Raw genomic sequence first — 26,414 nt, 5'->3', positions numbered from 1 at the left:
ACCAACCCAGCTAGGGTGTGACCAGTTTATTGCAGATGTCTGGAGGAACTTTTTCTTGGTGTATTGAATTTACTTAGATTATATTTAGTCCATTTCATTCTTGCACTTAGGTTTACTCAGATATAACTTAATTCTAGTCACTGATTACTGATCTTTACTTTTCTTATGGATTAATCTCTGGCATCTCCACATTTTTGTTTGCAGGTATGACAGAGGTTGTGCCTTTAATAAAACAGCATCTATTAGATTATAGAAAAACTAATAAGGTTTTTATATTCTAAGTTGAAAATTCAAGGGAAACAGCAATAAAAAGAGCCATGATTTTAAAATTATTACCTCTGAGGGAAAATAATTTAAGGGCTCAAATTTTGCATCAATCTTGTAAAAGGCCAGCTCCTGCTCCAGCTCATATTGCTTCTGGCAAGCCCGGGTCAGCTCCACTGTCTTCTGCTTCAGCTGAGAAACCACAAAACCCAGTGAGTGTCATTCCCTGGGATTCACTCATCACTGTCACACTCAGTGCAGCTCCACAGACAGCAAGGCACAGCCCTTCATGTGGGAACAAAGCTCACAGCACAGTTTTGGATCAGGAATATCACAAGGGGTAATTTTACAATGGTGACTAAGAGGAGACAAAAGCCCCACAATTAATAGAATACAAATGATCACATGAAAGGCCTTTTAAGTTTACATACATCAAAGTGACAAGTTTATTTTTAAACCTAATTTAGGATAAAATAATGATTTGGGTACAATCTTTTAGCAAAATCTAGGCCAAAATAACAAATATATTTACTGCTACTAGTGAGCATGAGGACTATTAATACTCGTGGTCTGTAAAAAACCCAAAATATCTCAACTGTCAAGAGTACAAAGTCTGTGTATTTTATTTTAGCTTAACCATGTGCTAGATTGGTTTTGAGGTTATTTTTAAGTAAAGGTCCATCATGTGATCTCTTTTTAAATCAACTTTTCACACTGAATACCTGAGGGAGAACATGCAGCACAATTCCAATAGAGAGTGGAAAGCAGGACTAATGGAGAAAGAGAAATAGAACAGGAAAGGCTTAAAGAAAGATTTCAAAACCTGATAAATGTCATGCAAAAATTAACTCTGTTTCAGAGAAAAGAGGAAAAAAATACCATGAAAATTGTACTCCAAACCACAGTGAATAAAAAATGTCACTGGGACACTCCATAAAAATGTTGCTACTTCAGGGAACGTGCAAATACACCCTAGAAATTAAACCAACCATGCAACCCAGGGGCACAGTGGGGCTACCTTTAGTGAGGAACAAAGGCTCTGCAGGAAGGGGACTGTGACAAACCCAGACACCAGCTGGAGGGAGACAGAAGTGAGCCAAGTTTGTCATCCAAAGGAGAAGAGTGGGTTCAGGTTGCAAAGTATTTGCTGCTAAATCTCATTATACTGCAAACTCCATTTTAGAAGCAGACTGCTGGTTAGTGTGTGTGTGTGTTCAGAGAAACAGCTACAGAAGTACCAGGTATGGGAGTCTGAAGGATAAACTTCTAGAGGACAAATCTAACAGGATAAAATCCAAATACTAAGCTCCCATCAGGTCATTCACAGCCCAAGACACTCTCAAGGCAGTAGGACTTTGCTTGCATTTTATGGCTACCAATGAAAGAGACTCAAACATAAGACTTTAGGATGATGTGAATAAAATAAAAGTACAGTGGTGGGCATTGCCCAAAATAATAACCAAGGGCTGTTACTGACATACAGCCTGTGTGCACATCCTGTTTTTGTAAAAGTACCAATTTTCTTCCATCTTGCAGCAGCACGTTAGAGTCTGACCAGTTCAGCATATTCAGAACATCAGCAATTTAGCAGCTTAACCTTTCATCAGTTGACAAAATTTTGAACAGAAATCCATAAATAATTACTAGAAACAAAGAAGTTACTATAAATCACAAGATGATACTGAGTGCTGCTTCCATATACTTACTTTTTTCCACAGAAAGAAAACTGAAGGTCAATAACCACTCTCTAAAGAGAGCTGGAAGTCTCTCAGTTTTAAAATTAAATCTTCAGTCATTTGAGCTCTCACAGTGATAACTCTGCATCCAAAGATTTCCTTAGTGCCAGGGATTATCTTACCAGCTCATTTTTGGTGCCCAGGTCCCTCTGCAGCTCTTCAAAGCTTTGTCTCTGTTGCACAGCCTTTTCCTTTAGTGACCTGTTGAGCTCATCTTGATGCTGAAGTTGCTCAAGCACTTTGGACTGGTTAAGTTTCACATTCTCCATCTCCTTTTTTGTGTTTTCCAATTCTCTTTCTAATTTTTCTACTTCTTCTGAAAAACAAAATCAGACAAACATTCCAATAGAAAAAATCTTTTCCTTCTAAACTTAAATTTTGTGTCATTCACTTTAGATTTAACAGATTATTACCCAAATTAAACCTCTCCAGAGCTTCCTGCCTGTCATGGTTTGTCACAGGCTGTCCATCCAAGTTTTCCAGTGCCCTCAGGTGGAATATGGTGTACAAGCAGTAGTGAGGCAGACTTGCAACTGGATTTTCAGCAAGGAACAGAGAGGTCAGATCTTGCAGAGGCTTTAGTTTAGCTATATCATGGAGCTAAATCAAAGAGAAACAAAACAATGATTAGACATCCTTCTGAGAAGGTTTAAACTCCCAGGAGTGAATTTCTGATTATGTAGAATGTTCTGTGTTAGGTCTGTATCAAAGGATTTATTTTAACCTTTATGCTAAAGATTAAGCTCTAAAAACCTACCAAAATGCACAGTATTAAACCTAAAGTAGCTTCTTAAAATCAAATTATTTCCTCTATTATAAAATGCCATTGCAAAGAGTGTAAATGCAATCAAGCTTTATCTTGGAAATTTCAAGGTATCAACGCTTGTGGATGTATAACCTCCCAAAAACTTACACTTTCCCAAACCTAATATTTGTTTGCATCTTCAATACCTGCACAGCAGGAGTTTCTCTGATAAATAACTTTATTAGGCTCCCAGCTGCTGCATTTTGCAGCAGACTTTGTGGAAAGACACTCAGCAATTACCCAGAGTAAGTCAATCAGTGTAAATACCCCAGGTCACTCCATGAAAAGGCTGAACAATGCCTGTTTCTAACCACAATCACTTACTGATGACACTTTATTCTGTTTCAAATTCAGGCTTTGAAGGGATCTCAGCTTCTTCCCTACCCACAAAGGAATGTGCTCAATCTCATTCCCTGCCAGGTTCAGCTTCTGTAGGTTCTGCAAATGTTCTATGCCTTCAATTTTGCTGAAAATGAGAAGAAAAATTCAATTCACCATGAACCACAGCAAATTTAACGTGAAACTGAGGCATTATGGATAAACTACAACAAAATCTGTCACAATTAATTAACCAAGAGATCAGCAAAACCATTATTTACTGCCATGGACAATTCAAGTGAAATTACACTATCTTACTTAAAAGTACTAAATTAGGACCAAAAATCACAGCGCAATTTTCTGTCATTGTTGCAAACTCATGACTTTTGCATGTCTTCATTTCAACATTAACACTGTTTTAATGTGTGGTAACTCCATTTTCATGAGGAAAATTTGCTCCTTCTCTCCCAAGAATGTAATGGGATAAAGATGAATCAAAATAAAGTCATTTTGTGGGGCTTTATCTTCCCATAAAAAGGAAGGATCAACTGTAAACTGACAGCATGAAGAGCTCCATTTTTAGTGTTTTCATGAAAACTGTTGAGGAAAACATGCTAGTTTGTAGTTTACTTGAGCATTTTTTATGGGTATGTGTGAACATTAAGAAAACCATGAGTATTACAACGAAGTAGAGCAGGATGTGCTCCTGTGACTGTGCTATTTTTTGGGTACATACGAGCTGTATGTAACCAAAATGTGAAAACAGAGCAGGAGCTAAAAGCTAATTCATCCTTTTCAATTCCTGTTGACAGAGGAAGTTGTGTGAACGCATTGTGTAGAAACTCTGGGTTTTACTCACTTCCCATTGTAAATGTCTTCACTGAAATGGCAGCTTCTCTGCTGCAAAGGCAGTTTCATAATGGTAAAGATCATAATTCACTGACAGTAATTAAGAGTTTTGCTACTGCATGAACCATTACCCTTCAATGCTTTAAACAAGACACCAGTCTCTTAAGAGTTCAAAAGCAATTTAGGGAATTTATGGCCTGCCTGATCAAGCCCATTCAGCTTCCTTTCCTAAAAGAAAAGCTTATTATATTACCTGTAAAAACAAACAGTAAAAGTTTAATTAATTTTTAATGCACTTCATAGGGTTTTTGCCCACTCTTCATTGTGGTATCTGGAAACTTGCACTTCTGGCTCGTTTTCCAAGGAAAACAAATCAAACCACAGCCCTGGTACACTGACAGCACTTCCCAGAACTATTTATACTTCTAATACCTCAGAGCTGTGCTTTCTAAAAAGACCTCAAAGCCTCTTAGTCTTGACATACAATTGGGAAACTCACCTCAAGTGCTCACTCCTGTGGGAAAACTCAAACAGGGAAGGAAAATCAGTTTTATCAACCCTGGGCTCTCCAAACCCTGTGGTTTATTTGTGGTTTATTCCTCTTACCTGATTCTGTTGCGGGACAAGTTGAGCTCACGCAGCTTCAGCAGTTTATCCAACTTCTCAATTTTCTCTATTTGGTTGTTACTAAGGTTTAGCACCTCCAGTTTAGAGCACTTTTCCAAATTTTCTATGTACTAAAGAACAGAAAATCTCTTAGCATAGGATTTGGATTTTTTAAAGAGAAAATCACCTATTAATTAAAAATACCAAATATTCTACCATTTTGTTAATCACAGTTCATTCTGGTATTCTAAAACCCCAATTTAGGTACAGTCTTCTATAGTGCTGGAAAGCTGGATTTTAAATTTACAGTGGGCCAGTTTTCATCTACATAAAAAGGAACATGTTATTAAAAAACAAAAACAAAAACAAACAAAAAGCCCCAAACCAGCCAAAACCAGCTCAATCCAAAACTTAAAAAATTACAGGAACTAATCTGTTTTAAGCATCATTCTAATGAATCAATTATTTTTCTTTTACTCAAGTCTCCATTGGATTTTTTTTCTTAACAGAAGCTGGTTGCAGAACTGGGCTAAAATAATTAGACTGTACTGTTTACATCCACTTAAATATAAGCCTGTATTAAACAATAAATTGTAATTATTTTAAACTTAGTTTAGTTTCCAGTTATTTCAAATTACTTACCTTAAATTTCTTGTCCCCATCCTTTGGGGAAGAAAGATTCAGTGAGCTTATGCATGCCAGATTTTGCTGTTTTGACAGACCCTTTATAAGGGGTTCAGTTATGTACTTAACCCCCGGGCTAACACCATTTTCAACTGCAATTAAACAGAAAGGATTGATGATTTTTTATATTTGTTGCTTTCTTTACACTTAATAATGGAAAAACATTGAAAATGATTCCCCCCAGAAGCATTTACAGGAAGAAGTAAAAGTCTCATTATTCTCCCCAGTTTTCATTACTCCCATTTCCACATTTGTGTTCAAAAACAAAAAAAAGATTAAAGCAATTTTTTCAGGCTTCTTTCCAACAGATCATACATCTTTAATCACACAATTCACAAAATACTGGCTTTTAAAGCTTGTGGTATGTACTTGAATATCATCATAATTTACTATACAATACCTTTCTGGAATTTAAAAGCAGCTCCAACATTTTCTGCTGGAATACCCAGTCGTTGGGACCTCTGCTCCATGCTTTTGGGAGCTGCTGGAGGTGTCTGCTGGCCAAGATGTGGAGATGTGGCACTTGAACTGACAGGTGACATTAGCTGAGCTATGTGGGACGCTGATGCCTGTGGATTTCTACCTGAAGCATTCCTTACAAAGCCTTTCTTCATTGCCAGAAATGCCGGGTATCACATGGCAATACCTGGAAGAACTGAGACAATTATCAGTCTGTGTAAAAAGCTAAATCTTGAAAGGTTTGCATGACAACAAAGGTGCTACAGAATTTGCCAAAAACCACATCTCCAATGGGTGCTAGCTTCCAGTTTTCCTGGCATTGGGAAGAATTTTACCTTTATACTCCCACCCCTCTACAGCACAGCCCCAGGGACTGACTGAGCAGCTTTGTGCTTGCAGCTCATCTTCTTCCTGTCCTGCAGTCTGTAGTTTACACAAAATTTGCTGGGTGTGGAGATGCTCTCAGTTCAGGCTAATAGAGCTGGCAGGGACACAAAGAGAGGACTGGATCCCAACTATTCCCAAAGCTTGAAATCAGCCCCTTTGCAGTAAGAACAAATGCAAGCAGAAAAAGGTAACTGAGAAAAAAATAAAAATTAATATCAGCCTAGCATTGGCATTCCCAGAGTTTTCCTTTCTGCAAACAAATTATCCTGTGACTGCCTGGGAAATTCCAGAGAATGTTAACAGCAACTTCTCTCAGTGATGAACATATTTCCCCAGGGATAAGTGTAGGAAAAGCCATGTATTCCGTGTGACAAAGCCCTTGTAGCAGCCATCTCCAAAGGACAGAGATATACTAACACCTCCACCCACTGAATAAGGAGCACATTTCAAAACATTCTTTAAGACAGAAAAGCCGTCTCTTGGAGCTTTGTGAGTGATGACGTGCCTTGAGAATATGTTCCTCATTGAGATGGATTTTTTTCCCCTCCGAAATTGGAAAGGAAATAAGGACAAGGGAAGAGGGGGCAAGAGTAAGGGCCACTGTTTTCTACCCAGTAGTTGGAAACCAAATTCATACAAGATCAGGACAGTGAGACTGGAAGGCGCAGGAGAGAGAAAAAGATGCTGGCGCGCTAACGAAGAGCCACATTGGGGCGTTCCTTCACGTTTCAAGAAGCGCAGTTCTTGGTTTTAACGCTGCTTCCTGAGGAAGGTTGTGGTTTCGCGGAGACACTCCCGAGGGACTGACGGGGATCGGGGCCCCCGTGTGCTCCCAGACCCCCCCATCCCCTCCCGGTTACCGCCGCAGGGCGATCCCCCTCAGGCCTCCGCTTTGATTACCTGCGTTGACATGGTAACGCCGTCTTACCGCTCGTCGCCGCGGCACGGGAGGGCAGGGCGGCCTCGGAGCTCTCCCGAAGGATGGCACGGGTTCTCAACGCACCTTTCCGCCGCCTCGTTCCCCTCACCGAACGATCGCCGCCCGCACCGCCGAGCCCCGGGCGCTGCGGCTCCTTTAAGGGCGCTCCCTGAGGGGCCGCCCCGCCGCCATTTTGTTCGGTCGGAGGCCGCGGCGGGTGAGGCTGAGGGGCGGGTCTTGTGCGAGACCACGCCCCTCCCCGCCTTTCCCGCCGCTGAGGCCCCGCCTCCGGCTCGCCATTTCCCGCCGTGTCCCCTCAGGGAGAGTCCTGAGGGGTTTGTGGTAAATAAAGCCCAAATCACTGTATAAACAATAAAACCTTGAGGAATTTTGGTTTATTTAAAAGCCGGAGTCGCTGTATAAACAATAAAACCTGCTCTGCTGATAGGTGTTTTTTTCATATCTGTAATCTACGTGTGTCACATTAGCATCTCACTGCAAAATTGCATCTAAATAGTCTTGGAAATACACAGTTTACTTACAATTATAAACTCTGCGTGTCTGGTCTAAACCATAGTAATTTTCATAGAGGCGTGTAATTTTTAACACTTGGACCGTGTTAGTTCAGCATCTGTGTAAGTGTGAAATGCAAAGTTGAAAAACCAGTAGGCTCTAAAAAAGTGTCTCTGAAAAATGTAGGGAAGGAGCATAATTAGATTTTAAAAACACTATTTCAGAGTACTTTTAAAGCATTTCCCAGTGTTCTTCACTATTTGTGCCTTTTCATTTATGTACCATCCCTATTGGTGTTTAATAATGCGTATGTTGGCCGCTCATTTTAATAATGTTAAGAATCTTACATTTTATAAGCTTTTATTCTATTATTACTTCCCTTCTAGTTCACTACCTTTGGTGAGAAGCTGGCCATACTGTAATTTCATTTTATATTGATCAGAAACAGTTTTGTAAACGCTTTTCCCGTAAAGGTTGACCGTGATATTTGTTTAAACTTCAGCATTCTTGCACAACTTTGTTTAACTTTATATAAACCTATTTGTTGAGGTGCTATCCTAGATATCTGGCCTGCAAAGGTTTTGTCACCAATGGTTCTGGGGTTCTTTTTTTGCAGATTTTTTAGTTGTTTTTTTTTTTTTTGGCAAAACACTGTTTAAAACGGTGCATGCTGATATATTGTGCTCTAATATTTCCATATTGCAGTTTTTATTTGTAATGGAAGTGGTCAGAAAGTTGGCACAATCTGGGATACAAATGACTAAAAGGAATTTGTAAGGGAAAAGTTATTTCAAAACAGCAAAAAAAATTAATGCTGGTCTAAACACGTTTGATATAACTCAAATGTTTTTTTGCTTCTGACAGAAATTTAAGGTCACTTTGATTTTAAAAAATATTTTACTAAGGACAAACTAAATCTATTATTTTGTTATTATTTGTGCCTCTGGAAATTATTTTATTATGCAGTTGTCAGAAGGAAAGTGAGGACTGACACAGGATTGCTGTGGGCATTTTAAAAATTGAAATCCTAAATTAAAAATTGTTAAGTTTAGCAGTTCTGGCTTCCTCAGGAGGCAGCAATAATGTTTTAGTAAAGAATGATCTGCCATTAATTATTAACTGTGAGTGAAATGTGTTGGTGGCATTTCTGCTCACCCACAACAGACGCTGTTTAACCCACCCTCACTGATATCTATGGTTTGCTGTTGTCCCAGACACAATGACTATTTTTATATATTTTATTGTTTTACTATTTTCTGGAACGACTTTTAGCCAAGAGAAAACGTAAGTAAAAGCAAATATGGATTTTACTGGAAACATTCCTTGATTGTTGTCCTTTATTTTGTTTAAATAAATCCAGAACTTAAGCAGAGCCAAAACAAAGGGCACTATTCAAATAGGATTTTAATTAGTGTCTTACAATAACCTGATTATCCTGTTTGCTTTAACGCTGTGTAACCAAATTACAGAGGGAAGTAAGAAATCTGAAAGAAATACAGTTCCATTATTCCATTATTAATATTATATATTAATATATTGTATATTAATATACATATTCCATGTACAGATATGTCCTTACAGCACCAAAGATCTTCCGAGCTGGGGCCTCTGAGAAAGTTGTAGTTCAAGCTTTTGGTTACAAAGAGGAATTTCCAGTCAATATTGCCCTAAAAAGCTTCCCAGATAAGCTGGTTGTGTATTCGTCTGGTCAGATTTCCTTAACTCCAGCCAACAAATTTCAAGATGCTGTAACTTTAACAGTAAGGAATTCAGACTTTTTTTTACAGTTTTTTTATTATCACATTTAGTGATAAGTCTTAAAAAAATATTATGGCAAGTTTTCAGTTGTTTAAACTGGGGAGGGAAGAATAATGCTCCAATTTTTGGTCTGAAATTAAAATTATGCTGAATAAAATCATTTTAAAGGAAAAACACTGAGGTTAAACATAGAATCAAACTACTTTAGAAACATTACCATACCTGCATAACTTTAAAATTAGAAAGAATCAAATCAAAGTATCAACCACAGCAGGAGTTTTGTTGTGGCCAGGATTCATCATGGGCATAAATGGAAATCTGATAATTTGCACTGTTGTAACCTCATTACTAGGATTTGAACTTTGCTGGTTTAGTTCTGGACATAAATAAAATGCAAAATTTAAGAATATCCATAGCTTAATGCTCTAGACCATCCTCTATCATGTAAGCAAGAATAAATCCTTGTGAGTGTTGATATTTTTATTTAATGATACTCAACCACAGGGTGGTAATTGCTTTCCAGATACTCTTTGCATCAAAAAATGCTGTGGGAAAAAAATACACAAAAAATATTTTATTAACCTTCAAATCTTCATCTTTATTTTAATCTCCCTCAGGTTCAACCAAGAGATTTACCGAGAACAGATAATTCAGACAAGTATTTGTATTTGGAAGCTGTTTCTCCACATTTTACAAGATTTAAAAAAATTCCTGTTTCCTATGAGAATGGGTTTCTTTTTATTCATACAGACAAACCAGTTTATACTCCTGACCAATCAGGTAAATAATGCTTATTTCTCTTTGCTGGTATTTAATTTTTAAAGGCTGCTGACTCTGCTAAGGAATTAGAATTTACGTGTTCTTTAAGCTTTTGGTTGTTTTGCATTGCCATCAGTGGATATTTAATTTCTTTATCATCAGAATAATACTTAGAAGTATTTGATCATACTGTAAAAGTTAATCACTTCTCCCTGCCCTCCTCATGCTAAATGACTAATTTGTGGAACAAAGAGTGAAATATATTCCTGGGAATTTTTTTAAAATGTCAGTGAATTTTTTGATTGTTTAGATTTTGAGATTTATTGTTGTAATTCTTACAGTGAAGGTCAGAGTTTACTCTCTGAATGAAGAACTGCAGCCAGCTCGGAGAGAAACTGTCCTAACTTTTGTGGTGAGTCATAACTGAATTTAATATTAATTTTTTGTAGCTCTAATAACAAATAAAGGTAGGTAGGTAGATGGGAAATCAGTATTGCAATCAATGTTTAATGAAACTCTAAGATGTTTCTGCAGGTAGCCAGACATCCTTTAAAAGATTTAAAATTGACTTTGCAAGGTTGGATAGAGGTTTTCAAGTCCCAGATCTGAAGTTATCCCAGAATATAAAAAAAATAAAAATCTTTAATATCTGGGAAAAGGATTTTTGAGGGAACTTCAATAATATATGGGTTTTATACTGTTTGTTTCATCAAAGATATAAAAATAATCAGTATCTACTATATTTTTTAGCCTTTAACAATTGGCTTGTTATTACAATATTTTTTTAGCTATTTTAAGCATAGCTTTTACTTGGTGGAACCGGAGTAAAATCCATTATCAGAATTTCAGCCTGAGTTGTTTCTACAAATGTTTGTGGTTTTATGCTTTGAAACTTTTGAGAAAAATATGTTATGGCCAGGCTGCCTCTGAAATCCCAGCATGGAGATTCCCCTTTTGATAAGAACAATCTTTAACTGCTCATCCTTTCCTCTTATCATTTCAAGGATCCTGAAGAAGTAGAAGTGGATATTTTGGAAGAAAAAGATTTTACTGGAATTGTTTCTTTTCCTGACTTCAAGATTCCTCCTAATCCTAAGTAGACTTATTTAATGGTTTTTTTTAGAGAATTATTGACATTATAATGCCTTTTAATAGTGACTGTGATAGAGTGATTTTGCATGGTGGGCATGGCTTGAAACTTGGAGATTTCTAACATTTCAGAGAGAGTGGATTCATGATATAAATAAGGACCTTGTGGCAGAGTACTCTACCTAAAGAACAGTGAGTGGTAGATTTTTCATATTCAATTAAAAAAGAACATTAATGACAATTAAATCTTACTACTGTAGAGGTATAAAGAGTGACAAAGATGTGGGCATTTCGTATTTCATATGTGTTTCGTACAAATCATCAGCATTTTCCCAGGAACAGCAGCATACAAAAATCTTTTCAGTTCTCTTTTTCGTCTTGAGAGGGTGCTGAAGCATTGCTGAGATGGCAGAAGGATGATAGCAGGAGCTTGAAAAACTGGTTTATAACTGATTTTATTTACTGTTTGATTTCAGTGCTTTAAAATAAGTGTCAAATAATTAGTGTTGTATCAAAGACAATCTGCTCAAGTAGGCATTGAACACCTGCAAAAATTTGGTGCAGAATTTTCTTCTCTAAGGGATTATTACCATGAATCAAGCAGTAATAATAATTTTTGCCTTCATCATTAATTTTCATCTTAAAAACTCATTGATTGTTGATATATCATAGGTATGGATTTTGGAAGATTAAAGCCAAGTACAAGAAGGATTTTGTGACCTCAGCTGTGGCAAAATTTGAAGTTAAGGAATATGGTAAGATGTGCCCATGCTGTTAACCTGCATTTTTAGTGTTTTCAAGAAAACAGACTGCTTAAAATGGCCATGATTCTTCAGTGTCTGAGCACCTGGGGCTTCATGGATAAAACACCCCCAAGTGAGCTTTTTTCTACTCAATTTGCAGCAATGCCAAGCTTTTCCATCGTCATCGAGCCAGAGAGTAACTTCATTAGTTCTGATAAATTTGAGAACTTCAGGATTGTTGTGAAAGCTAGGTGAGGAAATTTGGCTTGGAATTCTGAATATTTTGTATCTCTTCTTCTTTTACCTGAAGAATGATTCTCCTGAGTCCAGAATTTTCCTCTTTGCCTTCCTCAAGAAGCCCTTTCATCAAAATCCTTTCTACTCTGTAAGAGATCTAAGTGACCCTTCTTCAAGTTCTCTCAAAGTGATTATTTTTCAACAAAGTGTTTAAAATACACAGACATTTGTTTTCCATCTCTTGCCTAGGCAATTAATTTTCTTCAAAAACAAGTGCTTTGTGCAGCTATTAAAGTAATCTTAAAAACATTTATATTGTTTTATTCTCAGCTATTTTTCCAACAAAAAGCTTCCCAGTGCTGATGTTTTTCTTCGTTTTGGAATAATTGAAGAAAGTGAGAAAAGAATGATGCCTCAGGCAATGCATGTAACAAGGGTAAGAAGCAGCAAGTCAAGTCTGTGTAGAATTCAAGTGCATAATTCAGGATTGATCCAATTCCACTGAAGATTTTCCATTAAATTTGGTGAGAATGGGCCTAAAGTCACAGTTAGCATCCACAGCTCCCCAGTGGAGACTTTTCCTGTGTAATGTTGTCGTCAGGGGCAGAAAAATGCACTTGGAAATAAAATTCAGAGGCAGCATCTGAGACAATGGCATTTCCATCTGGTGTAATTACTCTCTTGTCCAAGATGTGTGATTAAAATTTCTATGAAATTACTTCAATGCTATCTATAACAGCATAACTGTATTGTTAATGGAGACAAGCAGATCAAAATGATATTGATTTATTCTGGGGAGTCTGTTTTACATTAAATGTCCCCTTTCCTCATTTAGTGAAGATATCTCTGAGTTATCCCCACCTCCTGCTGAGCCTGCACACAAACTTTGCCATATGTGCCATTGATTGGTTAATTTAAAATAATTTCAGGGAATAAATAATTCTTTTTAACACATCTCCACCTTTGATTTCCTCTGAAAATGGACAATGAACAGAAACACACTGAATCTGCATATGGTCTGTGTATTGTTTCTAAATTATTGACTATAAAGTGATGATTTCTGTTTCATTTCCAGATTGAAAATGGAGTTGCTGAAATCAGTTTTAACAGTAAGAGAGCAGCAAGTTCCATAGGTTTTGACAGTCTGGAAGCACTGGATGGGTCATATTTATATATTGTGGCATCAGTGTTGGAGTCTATGGGTAAGTTGCTCTTTAATTGAAATTTTTCTTAATACTTCTGCAAATGTGAACAGAACTAGAAAAGAAAACTATAAGGCTAACTTTCATAATATCAGACTTTCTTTAATATTTAGTTAGTCTTCCAAAAACTTGTAAGGAGAACAGCCCATTCTCCCTGTAAAAATGGTTAGGGATAACACTCACTTTTGGCTGTTTGTTCCATGGGGTGCTGTGTTTTGTTAGGTGGCCTCAGTGGAGAGGTAGAGTTCGCTGGAGTCAGGTTTGCTGTCTCTCCTTACAAGCTGAGTTTGATTGCCACCCCTCTCTTTGTGAAGCCTGGACTTCCCTTCTTCATTAAGGTCAGTTCCCAGGAGCAGGGTGGCTGCAGATTGCAGCATAAGCCTCATGATGCACAAGCTTTGTTATTTTCTCTCTGTACCACTGTATGTCTGATCACACTTTCATTTCCATTGACTTGTACATTTTTTGATTCCATGTTGTAGAAGCAGCTGAGCAGCTTGGAAGATTCTTCCTGAAAAAATGTCACCATTTCTTTGTCCTGATGAACAGGTGCAGGTGAAAGACACCATGGATGACTTTGTTGGAAATGTCCCTGTAACTGTCACAGCAAAATCCTTTAGTGAGCAAATGGATGAGACTCACTTGATATCAGAGGGTTCAGAATCTGGGAGAAGAAAAACAAGCATCAGTGATGGAACTGCTTTGTTTGTTGTTAATATTCCATCAAACAGTAAAATGATGGAGTTTCAAGTGAGTTAAATTTTCCCATTGCATTATTTCTTCAAGGGTGTGATTATTTCTTCGAGGGTAAGGTCTTGAGCTGGTTTCTCTCTTATGAATCCCTCTCAACAATATATTGCATAATGATTTTAGTATTGTCATTGCTTGTTCTCTTAGGTATAATTCTGTACTCAGACTATTCAGACTATATTTTATTATCTTTCCAGGTAAAAACTGCAGATCCACGTCTTTCAGATGAAAACCAAGCGAGTAAAACCTATGAAGCAAAAGCTTATTCATCCCTGAGTCAGAGTTATCTCTATATTGACTGGGCTTCAAACCACAAAACCCTGGAAGTGGGGGATGTAATAAATATTAATTTATATCCACAAAGTCACTACATTGATAAAATACATCACTACAGCTATTTGGTGAGTAACAGATGTTTCTGCATAAAATATTGAATTGCCATTTAATATGGATGGTTATGGATGAAAAATCTCAACAATCAAGAGCTATCTTCAGCATAGAATATGTGCAGCTTAGACAACTGCTTCCCTTTAGAAGCAATGTGTCAGCTTTATAGGAAAAAATAACAGTCTCATGTTTAAATTTCATATTTATATAGTCTATTTTTTAAAAATTCTCATCTGACATTGACTGGGACTGGGGACAAGTAGTGTTAGTCTCAAGAGCTATTTCAGAAGGTGAAATGTAGATGAAGGAAAAGAAGTGCAGAGACAGCACTTCTTTTTAGTGGAAGATATAAATTCAAATAATTATTACACATGAAAAATAGACTGAATATAAAATTTGACTTTTTTATTCTCCATCATTTTTTTTAAAACTATAGATCACATCAAAAGGGAAGACAGTGAGCTTTGGAACTCAGGAGAGAATTAAGGATTTGGAATATGAACATCTAACTTTTCAGATAACCCAAGAAATGGTTCCTTCAGCACGTCTCATTGTTTATTACATAGTCATGGGAGAAGGTGCTGCAGAGTTAGTGGCTGATTCAGTTTGGCTGAATGTGGAACAGAAATGTGGGAACAGCCTTGATGTGAGTAGCAAAACAGGCATGGAAATTTGTGGGCGTGCCTTCATTTTATGGTCAGATTTTATCTCGTACTTACACAAGTTCTTTAACACTTAAATTGTTATACTAAGTGTCAGCCACCAGCTGGATTGATTTCAGAACAATGTGCTTTCAAAGTTACCAATCTTTGTTTTCAATTTATAGATTAAGCTGCAGTCAAGCAAAGAGCCAGTGAAGCCAGCAGAGGTGGTGTCACTCACCATGAAAACCCAGTCCAGTTCCTTTGTTGCTTTGTCATCCATTGACAAGGCAATATATGGAGTCACAGGAAGGAGGAAGAGAGCCATGGAAAAGGTGAGGTGGCATCCATAAAAGAAAATCAAGCTGCTCTTTGTTTCATGTTCACATTAATAACTGACATGTGTCATGCACTCAGCCAGCCTGAAAATAGGCAGAAGAGCAATTCAAGCCAGAGTGAAAGCTGTTTAAATCTACAGTTCAAAATTATTAAAAGAATTAGTTTACAATCTTTGGAATTCCAGTAGGAGTAAATTGTGGTTTTAAAGGCAGATCTGAACTCTCCCATCAGAACTCCACAGACCTGGCCAACAGTGTGTTGCAGTGTTGGAGAGCTCCATGGGGACCATGATCTCCTCTTTTGTTTCACAAAGAACCTTTCCAGGCTGTGTTTTGAGGACATTCTGGTAGCGTGGCACGTGTGTTTCTCCTCAGATCATGCTGCAGCTGGAGAAGGGTGACCTTGGCTGTGGGGCTGGGGGAGGACAGAACAACATCGCTGTGTTCAGGATGGCCGGGCTCACCTTCCTGACTAATGCAAATGCTGATGACTCAGAGGAAGCAGGTACATTCCTGTGGTCCAGGCATGCAACTGAATTTTCTGAAACGTTCCATTGTCTCAGTTATTATCTTGGAATTCAAGGGGATACATGTACTGATGATTTTTGAGGGGGGTAAACATCTTGTGGAACGGTTACTATAATCGAAATAAAAATACTTCTGTGTGATTAAAGCAGCAAACATAAAAAGTTTCATGCATTTGGAATGTGATTTAGTGGAGTTATTTTTAAGAGGAAAATGCTATTATAAGAAAAGTTAATGCTGTGTGTACTTTTTTATTTTTTTGGACAGGTGAACCTTGCAATGAAGTGTTAAGAACAAAACGGTCTGACTTCCGTGAAAAGATACTCAAAGAAGGTGTTAAAAATACTTCTATGTATATCATTATGAAAAAAAAAATCACATCAATTAATAAAAAGGATTATAAAAAATAAAATAATAAATAAAATAAAATAAATAAAAATTATTTTTAATTTTTAATGGAAATAAAAACTTCATCTCAAGGAAGAAAATTATTTTATTTTTATTTCAGTGGACAAATACCGAGATCCAGAAGCCCGGCAGTGCTGCATGGCTGGAGTAAAGGCTTATCCAGTCTCTGAGACCTGCAGGGAGAGAGCTCAGAGAATTCGGAGGAACCAAAGGTGCATTTCTGCATTCACAAAGTGCTGTGAATTTGCCAACAAGCTGCGGCTGGAAGAGCCAAATAAGCTCCTAATATTGGCCAGAATGCGTGAGTATGAGAGCTCTGGGTGTGCTGCTCCAGCAGAACAGGGGGATAGGGGGCTGATGGAATCTATGAATCCCTCCCTGGTACCTACCAGCGTTATTCCAACACAGAATTTTAGCAGTCTCCCAAGACTTTGGTTATATATCCCCTATTGAAGAGGGGTAGGAGAGCAGTTTTTTATAGTGTTCAGCTCTCTATTCTCTTCTCCCACGTTTAGAACAAGCAGAACAGCAATCAGAGAGTATTAAGAGTAACCTTGAATGCTAAATTTGAATCCTTTGCCCAGGCCCAAGACAGCCAGTGGGTAACACCTCAGGAAAGATCTGTGGGAGTGTCAAATTCCTTGTCTTCCATTATCTCCCTATAATTGCTTGTTAACAAGGTAATCTTGGACAGGTATTCACATGTGTAAATGGATGAGGTGGGATTAACACAGATTTTTTTGACTGAGGGTAATTAGATGCCTTTTTTCTTGTATCAGGGTTCTCTTACTTGCTTTATTTATGTTCTTCAGATTTTGAGGCCCTCTTGGAACTGGATGAGGCTCAAGTTCGTAGCTACTTCCCTGAAAGCTGGTTATGGGAAGTTCACCAAGTTTCTTCAAGGTACTGCTCTCCTCAAATCAACTTTATAGAAAGGCAGTGGTAAAACTGAGGTAAATTGTGTAACCTTAATTGTACCTGAGATGTGAGATAAGTGCAGTCTTATCCAAAAAACTATTCCTGCCATGTTCCCTCCCATGCTCCATATCCTGTGTGGTGCCCAGATTGTTGAGACACTTTTCCTTTCACTTTGGACCTTGCTAAATACCAGCTTTTGTGAAATCAGCTAAACCCAAGTTGATTCAAAAAATCCAGAACTCCTGTTTTCTGGCTCAGATCTCTTAGGGTGTGATGAGCTGTGCTAACAGATGGTGAGTGGTAATGGATAAATGTAAAAAAAACCTTTTAACACAGGTCCAAGACTCTGTCTGTCACCTTACCTGATTCCCTGACCACCTGGGAAGTACAAGGTGTTGGCATTTCAGATAAAGGTAGGTAATACAACCCAGCTAGTTTGGAGCTAAAAAATCAGGAAACTTTGTAGACCCTCTCATTGAATTAGACACTCATGTTCTAAAATGTTCACTTTCTGGTTGATAGACAGGAAAAGAAAACAAAAATATGTATTTTAGGGAAAGTAAATCACTTCATGTCATGTTGTGAGTGTCAGTGGCTGGGAAAAAAAAGCCTGTCTTGTGTGTGACAGTGGCTAATAGGGAGTAAGAAGAAAAAATATTGAGTAACTCTTCTCTAGACAACTTTATGTTGTAGCTCAGGGACTTGAGATTTTCCAAGAGATTTGGTAATCCAAGCAATAAGAAGCCCAAAGAACCTGGTATGTCAGTTGGGGTGTGAGGAGTGGTGAGAGCAGCTTGGATCAGGAAGCAAAAACCTGGGAACTTTAAAAAAGCTTGGACTGTTCAAAGTACACGCTGGAAAATCATAAATCATCACTAAAGTATCTTTTAAAACTTGTTTATCAGAAGGGTGGATAAGACACTCTGTTTTCATGCTTCTCTCAGGTATTTGTGTTGCTGCACCTTTGGAAATCCAAGTTGTGAAGGATATCTTCCTGAGCATTTATGTTCCTTATTCCGTGGTTCGAGGGGAGCAAATCGAGTTAAAAGGATCCGTTTATAACCATAAAGCCTCTGCAATTAAGGTAATTTGTGTTAATGAGTCCTGTGGAAGGATAATAAACTAAGAAAAACACATTTTTCCTGTGAGTATCCAGTATAAACAGATCTTTGGATGAGATTTCTTCAGTCCCTAAGGCAGTGTTGTGTACTGCAAACAGAGAAGTAGCATCTCAGTAACAGAATGCTCACTACAGGATTTCAGTGGCTTTGATATTTCTCTGGTGTTGTACCTGCCATGGAAATGAAACATTTAACCTTTCCACCTTTCAGTTCTGTGTTAAAATAGCAGCTGGAAATGGAGTCTGTACCTTTGGAGATTCTGCAAGTGCTGGATCAAGGATGCAGAGCTGTACATTTAAGAATCTGGATGCTGGTTCTTCCTCAGCAGTTACATTCCGGATACTCCCGCTGGAATTGGGTCTTCACACTATAAATTTTACATTGCTGACCCCCAGGAACAGTGAAATTGTAGTTAAAACTTTGCGTGTTGTGGTAAGGAAAAAAAAAAATCTCCATGTATTTTAGCATTTTTGAATTTCAAATTAAGTTCAGTTGAGTCAATATAGTAATTTTGCTTTATTTTTATATTCTCTCATGATGTCCTTGTATTCATTGAGGTGTGTACAGTGGAAAAATTAATGGCTGAGTATCTGAGCCCACTCATTTTAAACCTTGATTATAAGAACTGAAAGATTATAGATATAAAACAATAGATTAGAACTTTGTAAGCAAAGGAGAATACTTTATTCTAAGCTTTTTGGTTTGGATTTTCACTGAAACACAATTTTTTCTTTTCCTAAGGTTTAATTTAAATGTTTTGTTAAATTTTCTCAAGAATTGTGTAAGCTAGAACACTAAAATTCACGTGGAACAGCTGTACAACACTTAAGTCAAACTCAACTACAGGGAAAGAAGGCAAAAATACTGTGGGTTTAACCTGTTGTTTCAGCTGATATATTTGATTAAACTTTTTTTTTTTCCATTTTCTACCTCTTTGCTCATAATGTTCCCAGCCAGAAGGCATTAAGAAAGAACTCCACACAGGTTTCACTTTGGATCCGCAGGGTGTTTATGGTAAGAAAATTGATGATGTGTCTTTGTGTTATTTTTTCCTGTTCTTGATTCTTGATAATCGAGTTTTTCATAATGTGAAAAACTTGGAGTTTCTCCTTCCTGAGATACTGTAAATATGTCCTTTCCCAAGGATTTCCTGCCTTGGCTTAAGGAAACTTGGATTAATTTCTTAAAGGAATCTTTAGATGTATCTTTTAGTGTAATTTGATTGTAAGCTTTCCTCAGCTTTATTAATGAGAGTAGAATATGTTCTCATTTAACCAAAGAAACCACAAAATTCAGGTCCAAATCAGACTTTTTTTTTTTTTTTTGTAACAAAAGAAAGACAAAGAGTTTTCATCTGTTCCTTTTCAAAGCTTGACATTGTTTGCCTGTGCATTTGGGAATATTTCTGTGTTTCATGTTTTGATTGCTGAATTCTCATTTGTAACCTTCAATCGGTCAATTACAGCTGAATCATCTGTTGATTTAGATTATGCAGTTTTTTATATATATATATATATATATATATATATATATATATCTCTATATCTTAAATTTCAGGTTCAATCAAGAGACGACAAGAATTTCGATACAAAGTCCCACTAAATCTGGTCCCTAAAACACAAGTTGAGAGAAGTGTCAGTGTAAAAGGTAAATAGAAATTTTAATGCACTCCATATGTACTGTTCCTCCTATTTTGTATTAAATTAATCTGATTTATTCTTCTTTTGAGAGAAGGCTTTGCAGGTCCCCTTTTATTGTAGAAATTTAAACACTTCCTAAAGAATGGCTTCTCATAAGAGTCAGATTCTGCCCTGGGATTCGCTTTCATGAGCTGTTGTTTAAATCCACTCTTGGGTTTTCCCTTCCACAGGACATCTTATGGGTGAAGTTATTGCCACAGTCCTGAGCCCCAGGGGCCTGCAGATGCTGACCAGCCTGCCCAGGGGCAGTGCAGAGGCCGAGCTCATGAGCACTGCCCCCGTATTTTACGTGTTCCGCTACCTGGAGGAGTCGGATAATTGGCATTTACTGGGCCCTGAGACCCTGAGGTCCAGGACTCAGATGAGAAGGAAGATGAAAGAAGGTAGAAAAATCTGCTGCTTCTCTTGCTTCAGAGTTATAATGGTGCTGAGTGAGAAGGGTGATACATCTGAGGGAGCAAATATAATTCTCATAACTGTCCTTGTGCCTGATGTATCCCTTAGGAATTGTGAGCATCCTGTCCTTCAGGAATGCTGACTGCTCCTACAGCATGTGGAAGAACAGGCAAGCTAGCACCTGGTGAGTTGAAAGGGGTTTGGGTTGGGAAAAGCCTTATTTCATTCCTTTGCTTCCATATTTTCAGTAAGCAGCAGACAAAAGCATGATGGGAGATTTAAGCAGTGCTTACAACTCTGGAATAATAGCTTTTGATACCTTGCTTTCACTTTTCTTTGTGTCCATAATTCACACCATGACAACCAAAATGGCCTTGGGATGTAATGAGTTCATACCCTGAAACACAGGAATTGATCCTGGTTTAAAATTATTTCAGTAATTACTGCCCATTTGTTAAGTTATATTTAGAATTAATCTTCATTATCCCATTGAACCGTGGGAGTGTGTAGGATGCAGAATCCTGAACAGGGTAAATTTGTGTGTGCTCTCTGCAGTGTGGGAGTACCTGCCAATCTAAACAAACAGGATCTGCTTGCTTCCCTTGGCAGGTTGACAGCTTTTGCTTTAAGGATTCTTGGACAAGTGAACCAATACATTGATCTTGATCAAAAGTCTGTTTGTGATTCCCTTCTGTGGCTGATTGACAACTGTCAGATGCCAGATGGGTCATTCAATGAGTTTTCAAACTATCAACCAGTGAAACTACAGGTATGGAACCCAAACATGTTCTCTGCTTAGGTAGTAAAAGCTGAAGGCATCAGGAGATAAAGTGTTTTAGCAGTGCAAGATATTTCAGGCTGTATTTCATCGAAACACCTGTTCAAGACAACTTTTCTCTTTATTCTAAATTCATTTAAAGCCCAGCACAATCTTGCAATCTTTCTGTTTTCCCACAAAAGGTAGCTGCTTGACACTTTTTAATATTCAGAAAAAGAATGTTTAGATTTCACAATCTATTAGTGCTGGCTTGTGAGTAACTTCATATATTTTGGTTTCTTTTTTACAAATAAGCTATTACCTTCCAATCAGTCAATGTATTTTCAGGTTTAAATAAACCAGTAATTTTTACAGGAATTTCTATTTGTTTCCATACCTAAACATTGGGAAGTCCTATTTATTTAAATGAACTTTAATTTCTATTTAATTATTTTTATTATTTAATTTTTGTAGGGTACTTTGCCTCGAGAAGCTAAAGAAAAATCTCTGTATCTCACAGCATTTTCTGTTATTGGAATTGACAAGTCAATGAAAATATGTCCTACTCAGGTAAACATTATTTTTACTTCTGCCAGCAGGCATGTTCTGGACTTCTAATTTCTTCCCTTTTCTTTAACATTTGTTTAAAAAATGAAGAGTTTTTTCAGTTTCACAGATTTATTTGCTTTGTTAATCTTTGTCTTTCAAAGTCAGAGAAGAACAACATGGAATTTCTGGATTTATTATAAGATATTGTAGAAGACATTCTATATGTGTGTAGCCTTGATAGAGAGGATGTGTTTCTTTAGGGTCAGTCAGATGGGTGTGAGCTGTAACCTGTCCATGATTTCAGAAAATCTGTGATGCCAGGAGCAGAGCAGGGGATTATTTGGTGCAGAACATGCAGCTATTTTTATAGATTATATTTATATTTATTTTATTATATTGATATATATTTATTTATATATTGGTTATTATTTATGAATTAGTGTAGAGGTGGAGTTTTGGTTTGGTTTTTTCTAGTAATGTTTAGGGTTAGTTGAATAGTTTTGGGTTTAGTAAGTTGGTTTGATTTTTAGTAGTTTTTGTAATTTGTTGTTTTGGGGTTTATACGGTTGTTTTTTATTTTTGTTTTATTTTTATTGTAGAATTGTAGGAGACATTCTATATCTGTGATAGAGAGGATGTGTTTCTTTAGGGTCAGTCAGATGGGTGTGAGCTGTAAGCTGTCCATGATTTCAGAAAATCCACGATGCCAGGAGCAGAGCAGGGGATTATTTGGTGCAGAACGTGCAGCTGGCCCAGAGCCCCTTCACCATGGCCATCACTGCCTATGCCCTGGCCCTGCTGGACCCCAACCACCGAGCGGCACGGGAGGCCTTCACTGCCCTGAAGAAAGAGGCTTTTGTCACAGGTACTGCTCAATTCTCCCTGCTCCTGACCAGCCCCGTGCCCAGCAGCTGCTCTGCATCACAGCTGTACTCCTCACGTCACAAACATCAGGGTTTCAGCGCAGGAGAAGTGGATTTCCACCCCTGTTGGGTGCAGAGTGAGTTCCTGCCCATCTCCTGGCCCTGAGTGTGTCGGGATGTGACACTGCTGGCTGCGTTCTTTTCCCCCTTGGACTGAGATTGATGAGAGAGAGGCAGTTTTCCCTTCTTCGGACTTGGTTGTTTATTCTTGTATACAGGGTACAAGGAGCCACATGCACTAATAGAGGTGAAAAATGGCTAAAAAAGAACTTCTTCAAGGTCTTTTATATATCCATTTACCCAATTAGCAAATGCCAAGTAAATTATTTTTCTTAGTAACCCAATGACCCAACACCTGTGTGCTGCACTGTGGCACTCTCCATCCAATCACTTATTTCTACCCAAAAACTTCTAGAAGAAGATGAAGAAGGAAGAAGAAGGAACAGAGACAATGCCCTGAGTCCTCCATCTTGCCTCTTATTTTCTAAACTAGCTTAAACCTTAAACTTTAATTTTTCTACCCAGTGACTTAAGAAGACTCTCTAACTTACACACTCATGTTTTCAGTTTCTCAATTTTAACAGCTGTCTCCATGGTGTTATGTGAAATTCAGTGTTCTCTTGGGTGTCAGAGGTGGGCATCACAGATAAAGGCATATATCTTGCATCTCTGAACCCAACAGGAGTGGGCAGTGCCTCTCCTGGTGTAGCAGAGCTGCTGCTGTGCTTTGTGTCTGAACCCTCTTCTCCTCCTGCAGGTGATCCTCCCATCTACAGGTTTTGGAAAGATGCTTTCAAAACACAAGACCAGCCAACCCCCAGCGCTGTCACTGCACAAATGGTTGAAACCACAGCCTATGCCCTGCTCACTACATTGCTGAGAGGGGATGAAAACTATGCCAAGCCCATCATCAAATGGCTCTCTGAAGAACAGAGACATGGGGGAGGATTTTATTCAACTCAGGTGTGCTCTTAAGTATTTTGTCCTAACTCTTCAAGTACCAAAATCTGAAATGTTTTTTCCCATCCCTGCAAATCCAAGGCCAGGTAGGATGGAGCTAAGCAACCTGGGATAGTGGAAGGTGTCCCTGGAATCAGAGGAGCTTTAAGGTCCCTTCCAACCCAAACCTTTCCATGATTCTGTGATATCAATATTTTAAGAGGATAATACAATTAAATGACCACAATGCCAACATTAGAGTCCTGTGTATGGGATTAGTATCAAGTGACTCCATTGCCATGATATTCTTGGTCTCTGGGAAACCTGACTTCTCTTCATTAATATAAACTGAAATTTTATAAATAGAATCTCTGGAGTTAATTCTTTATAATTGGTTTCTGACAGGACACTATTAATGCCCTTGAGGCCTTGACTGAATATTCCCTTCTTGTCAAACGGCTGAATTTGGACATGGATGTTAAAGTTTCCTACAAAAATGGTGGACCCCTAAACTTATTTAAACTGACAGAAGACAATTTTGTGGGAAGAACTATGACAGTGAGTGAATCATATTGCTTTAAAGAAGGAAACCAGAATTCTTTGCATCTTGGTAAATGATTATTTGAGCTTTGAAATAGCTACTAAAATAGCTATTTTTTCTTATAACAAGCTGCTAATAATTTAGTTTAAGGACTTTGTTTATCTATTGTATTTAATATATTTACATATTCATTTAAATTTAATATTTCTGCAGAATCTGTTCTGTGTTTAACATGCAGGCAAGGCTGACCTGATAAGGTCAGCTGACCTGAATTGTTGCTACTTGTTGCTAATCTTTATTATTAATGTGTAACTTCTTGTTTCTCACCAATTCTTTAGGCACCTTTGCAAGATGATCTGTATGTAAGCACTGGCAGCAGCACTGGCATAGCTACAGTAAATGTAGGTATTCAACCAGGTTTTTAAAATGGAATTTCTCTTTTCTTAATATGGTGTGGTTTTGCTCAAGAATTTCCAAATTTGATAATTTATTGACTCCGCTTTGCTGGTATTTTTATATTACCAATAAACCAGACTTGTTTATATTCTTCCCAGCGTGAGTTTTTAACAGTTTTATGGCAGTTTTGAGGATTGTTTAATGCTGCTTCTGTTTTGTCTGATTTATTTGTGTGTGTGCAGGTGAGGACAGTGTATAACACCATTGGTACTTCTGAAGAGTCCTGTAACTTTGAACTGAAGATTGTCCCAAAGAGGGATGATGGTAAAGGGTTAATATAATTTAAAATGTTGCTACTCAGGTATTTGAAAGGGAGGGAGGTGAAAAAATCCTGGGTTTTTTTTATGAGTGTTTTTTATTAAGAAAGAAATAAGTTCTTCCACTTTCTAAATGCAAAACTGGGAAAGAAATTGCTAAAAACTTTTTTAGCCCTGTTTGAAGCTATTGCCTTTTTGTGAATAGAACTAATATTTAATTTATTTCTGTTGGGTTCATTTTTAGTCTTTTATGGAAGAGTTTTTACAGGTGGGGAGTGAGAAGAAAGAAATATCATGGAAAGTGGGAGGGGTTGCAGTGAGTTCTACAAAGTACGGAGAGTTCTAGTCCAGATAAACAGGGGACAGAACCAAATTCTGAGTTTAAATAATATAAACACACAATAAACGACATTAAACCTTAAAGCTGTCATTTCACCTGAATTACCAAAGAGGTGAATGTTGTTTGTGGCTAGATAATGAATTCCTATAAAAATAACCACCAAAACAATGTAAAGAATTAACTTCCAACTATGAAAATGCTTTGTGAGAGTTTTGTGCTGCTGCTTCTGGAGAGTTGTGAAATTCTTTGGCTCTACTTGGTACGAACAGGTCGCATAAAAGGAGAGGGGGAACCCCTGGGGCGCCTGGAGGCTTGTGCAAAGTAAGTGCAGCTGGGGGGTTGGTTATCAATAATTCCACCAGCTCTCCTGATCTTTTCTTTCTGTTTCTTCACTGTTATGTACATGTGTAAACAGGTTTAGAGCCAGAAGTCATGACCTCTGTGGGAAGGAGTCTTCAAGTTGTATTTGGATTCTCCTGCACCATAAGCATTAAAAGCTTCTTCATGTGTGATACTGGCATAAATCTGAATTGATTCATCTGGACTATTTTTGAGTTTACTGTGGCCTGAATGTTGACAGAATTTTCCTTTGTTTTTTCTGGGATCATATTCAAATATGCCTCTTTCATTCCAGTTTTAATTAACTGATATTTGCCTTAATCTAATTCAGGTACAGGCCCAGTGCGAGGGAGCCCCGGTCGGGGTCTGCTCATGCTGTGATGGACATAGGGCTGGTCAGTGGAGTGGAAGCCAACCCAGAGGATTTATCTACTGCAAGTATTCAGGAATGGCTTTTCTCTTGCCTGCTTTATGTGGCAGAGCTGTAATATTTACTGTTCTTCATTTTGTCCATGCCCTGCAGCTTGCGAGTGGAGTTGATCAGCTGATAGAAGATTATGAGATAAAAGATGGGCATGTTCTCCTGCAGATAGACTCTGTATGTTACCCCTTTCCTGGCTGTAAGCATTGCTTTTACTCTTTGCAATCATTTTGACTCCTTTAGAGCTCCTTAATTCATGTGTCTCTCAATCAGGTGCCAGCTCACAAGTTCCTGTGTGTTGGCTTCAGGATCAGTGAGCTTTTCCGGGTTGGAATGCTGAACCCTGCCACCTTCACTGTGTATGAATATCATGCACCAGG

General features: G+C 37.8%; 2 protein-coding genes across 10 annotated transcripts in view; one reads left to right on the top strand and one right to left on the bottom strand.

Moving 5' to 3' along the window:
• The window catches only part of CNTRL (centriolin), a 37,509-nt gene extending 30,221 nt beyond the window's left edge, over window positions 1-7,288 (bottom strand). For 4 of the 8 annotated variants that reach the window (XM_023938342.2, XM_023938343.2, XM_023938341.2 and 1 more), the window contains exons 1-8: window positions 7,009-7,288; window positions 5,663-5,917; window positions 5,221-5,354; window positions 4,579-4,709; window positions 3,130-3,271; window positions 2,414-2,600; window positions 2,123-2,316; window positions 337-456 (exon numbers count right to left, since the gene is read on the bottom strand). In XM_023938342.2, the coding sequence (XP_023794110.2) occupies window positions 337-456; window positions 2,123-2,316; window positions 2,414-2,600; window positions 3,130-3,271; window positions 4,579-4,709; window positions 5,221-5,354; window positions 5,663-5,876 (1,122 nt within the window). In that variant the 5' untranslated portion in view covers window positions 5,877-5,917; window positions 7,009-7,288. Of the gene's footprint in view, window positions 1-336; window positions 457-2,122; window positions 2,317-2,413; window positions 2,601-3,129; window positions 3,272-4,578; window positions 4,710-5,220; window positions 5,355-5,662; window positions 5,918-6,613 lie in introns of all 8 variants that reach the window. The other 4 variants (XM_023938346.2, XM_023938345.2, XM_023938344.2 and 1 more) reach the window with 4 other exon arrangements.
• Window positions 7,243-26,414, top strand: part of C5 (complement C5) — a 21,708-nt gene continuing 2,536 nt past the window's right edge. Inside the window, exons 1-36 of one of the 2 annotated variants that reach the window (XM_086858331.1) lie at window positions 7,243-7,369; window positions 9,108-9,300; window positions 9,916-10,078; window positions 10,399-10,469; window positions 11,062-11,153; window positions 11,819-11,901; window positions 12,050-12,140; window positions 12,457-12,562; window positions 13,202-13,328; window positions 13,551-13,666; window positions 13,878-14,078; window positions 14,276-14,479; window positions 14,902-15,111; window positions 15,292-15,441; window positions 15,820-15,949; window positions 16,237-16,302; window positions 16,478-16,678; window positions 17,190-17,280; window positions 17,632-17,708; window positions 18,240-18,379; window positions 18,627-18,848; window positions 19,370-19,430; window positions 19,974-20,063; window positions 20,287-20,499; window positions 20,621-20,696; window positions 21,122-21,281; window positions 21,744-21,839; window positions 22,512-22,683; window positions 23,499-23,704; window positions 24,086-24,238; window positions 24,560-24,622; window positions 24,860-24,941; window positions 25,544-25,595; window positions 25,945-26,047; window positions 26,137-26,211; window positions 26,308-26,413. In XM_086858331.1, coding sequence (XP_086714457.1) covers window positions 12,052-12,140; window positions 12,457-12,562; window positions 13,202-13,328; window positions 13,551-13,666; window positions 13,878-14,078; window positions 14,276-14,479; window positions 14,902-15,111; window positions 15,292-15,441; window positions 15,820-15,949; window positions 16,237-16,302; window positions 16,478-16,678; window positions 17,190-17,280; window positions 17,632-17,708; window positions 18,240-18,379; window positions 18,627-18,848; window positions 19,370-19,430; window positions 19,974-20,063; window positions 20,287-20,499; window positions 20,621-20,696; window positions 21,122-21,281; window positions 21,744-21,839; window positions 22,512-22,683; window positions 23,499-23,704; window positions 24,086-24,238; window positions 24,560-24,622; window positions 24,860-24,941; window positions 25,544-25,595; window positions 25,945-26,047; window positions 26,137-26,211; window positions 26,308-26,413 — 3,838 coding nt within the window. In that variant the 5' untranslated portion in view covers window positions 7,243-7,369; window positions 9,108-9,300; window positions 9,916-10,078; ... (2 more) ...; window positions 11,819-11,901; window positions 12,050-12,051. Of the gene's footprint in view, window positions 7,370-8,721; window positions 8,825-9,107; window positions 9,301-9,915; window positions 10,079-10,398; window positions 10,470-11,061; window positions 11,154-11,818; window positions 11,902-12,049; window positions 12,141-12,456; window positions 12,563-13,201; window positions 13,329-13,550; window positions 13,667-13,877; window positions 14,079-14,275; window positions 14,480-14,901; window positions 15,112-15,291; window positions 15,442-15,819; window positions 15,950-16,236; window positions 16,303-16,477; window positions 16,679-17,189; window positions 17,281-17,631; window positions 17,709-18,239; window positions 18,380-18,626; window positions 18,849-19,369; window positions 19,431-19,973; window positions 20,064-20,286; window positions 20,500-20,620; window positions 20,697-21,121; window positions 21,282-21,743; window positions 21,840-22,511; window positions 22,684-23,498; window positions 23,705-24,085; window positions 24,239-24,559; window positions 24,623-24,859; window positions 24,942-25,543; window positions 25,596-25,944; window positions 26,048-26,136; window positions 26,212-26,307; window position 26,414 lie in introns of those variants that run through there. The other variant, XM_023938340.2, reaches the window with a different exon arrangement.

Source organism: Cyanistes caeruleus, chromosome 20 (genome assembly GCF_971803275.1).
Source record: "Cyanistes caeruleus chromosome 20, bCyaCae1.hap1.1, whole genome shotgun sequence".
Lineage (NCBI taxonomy): Eukaryota > Metazoa > Chordata > Aves > Passeriformes > Paridae > Cyanistes > Cyanistes caeruleus.
The sequence above is the reverse complement of the archived record's forward strand: the minus strand, read 5'-3'. Positions and strand labels throughout refer to the sequence as shown.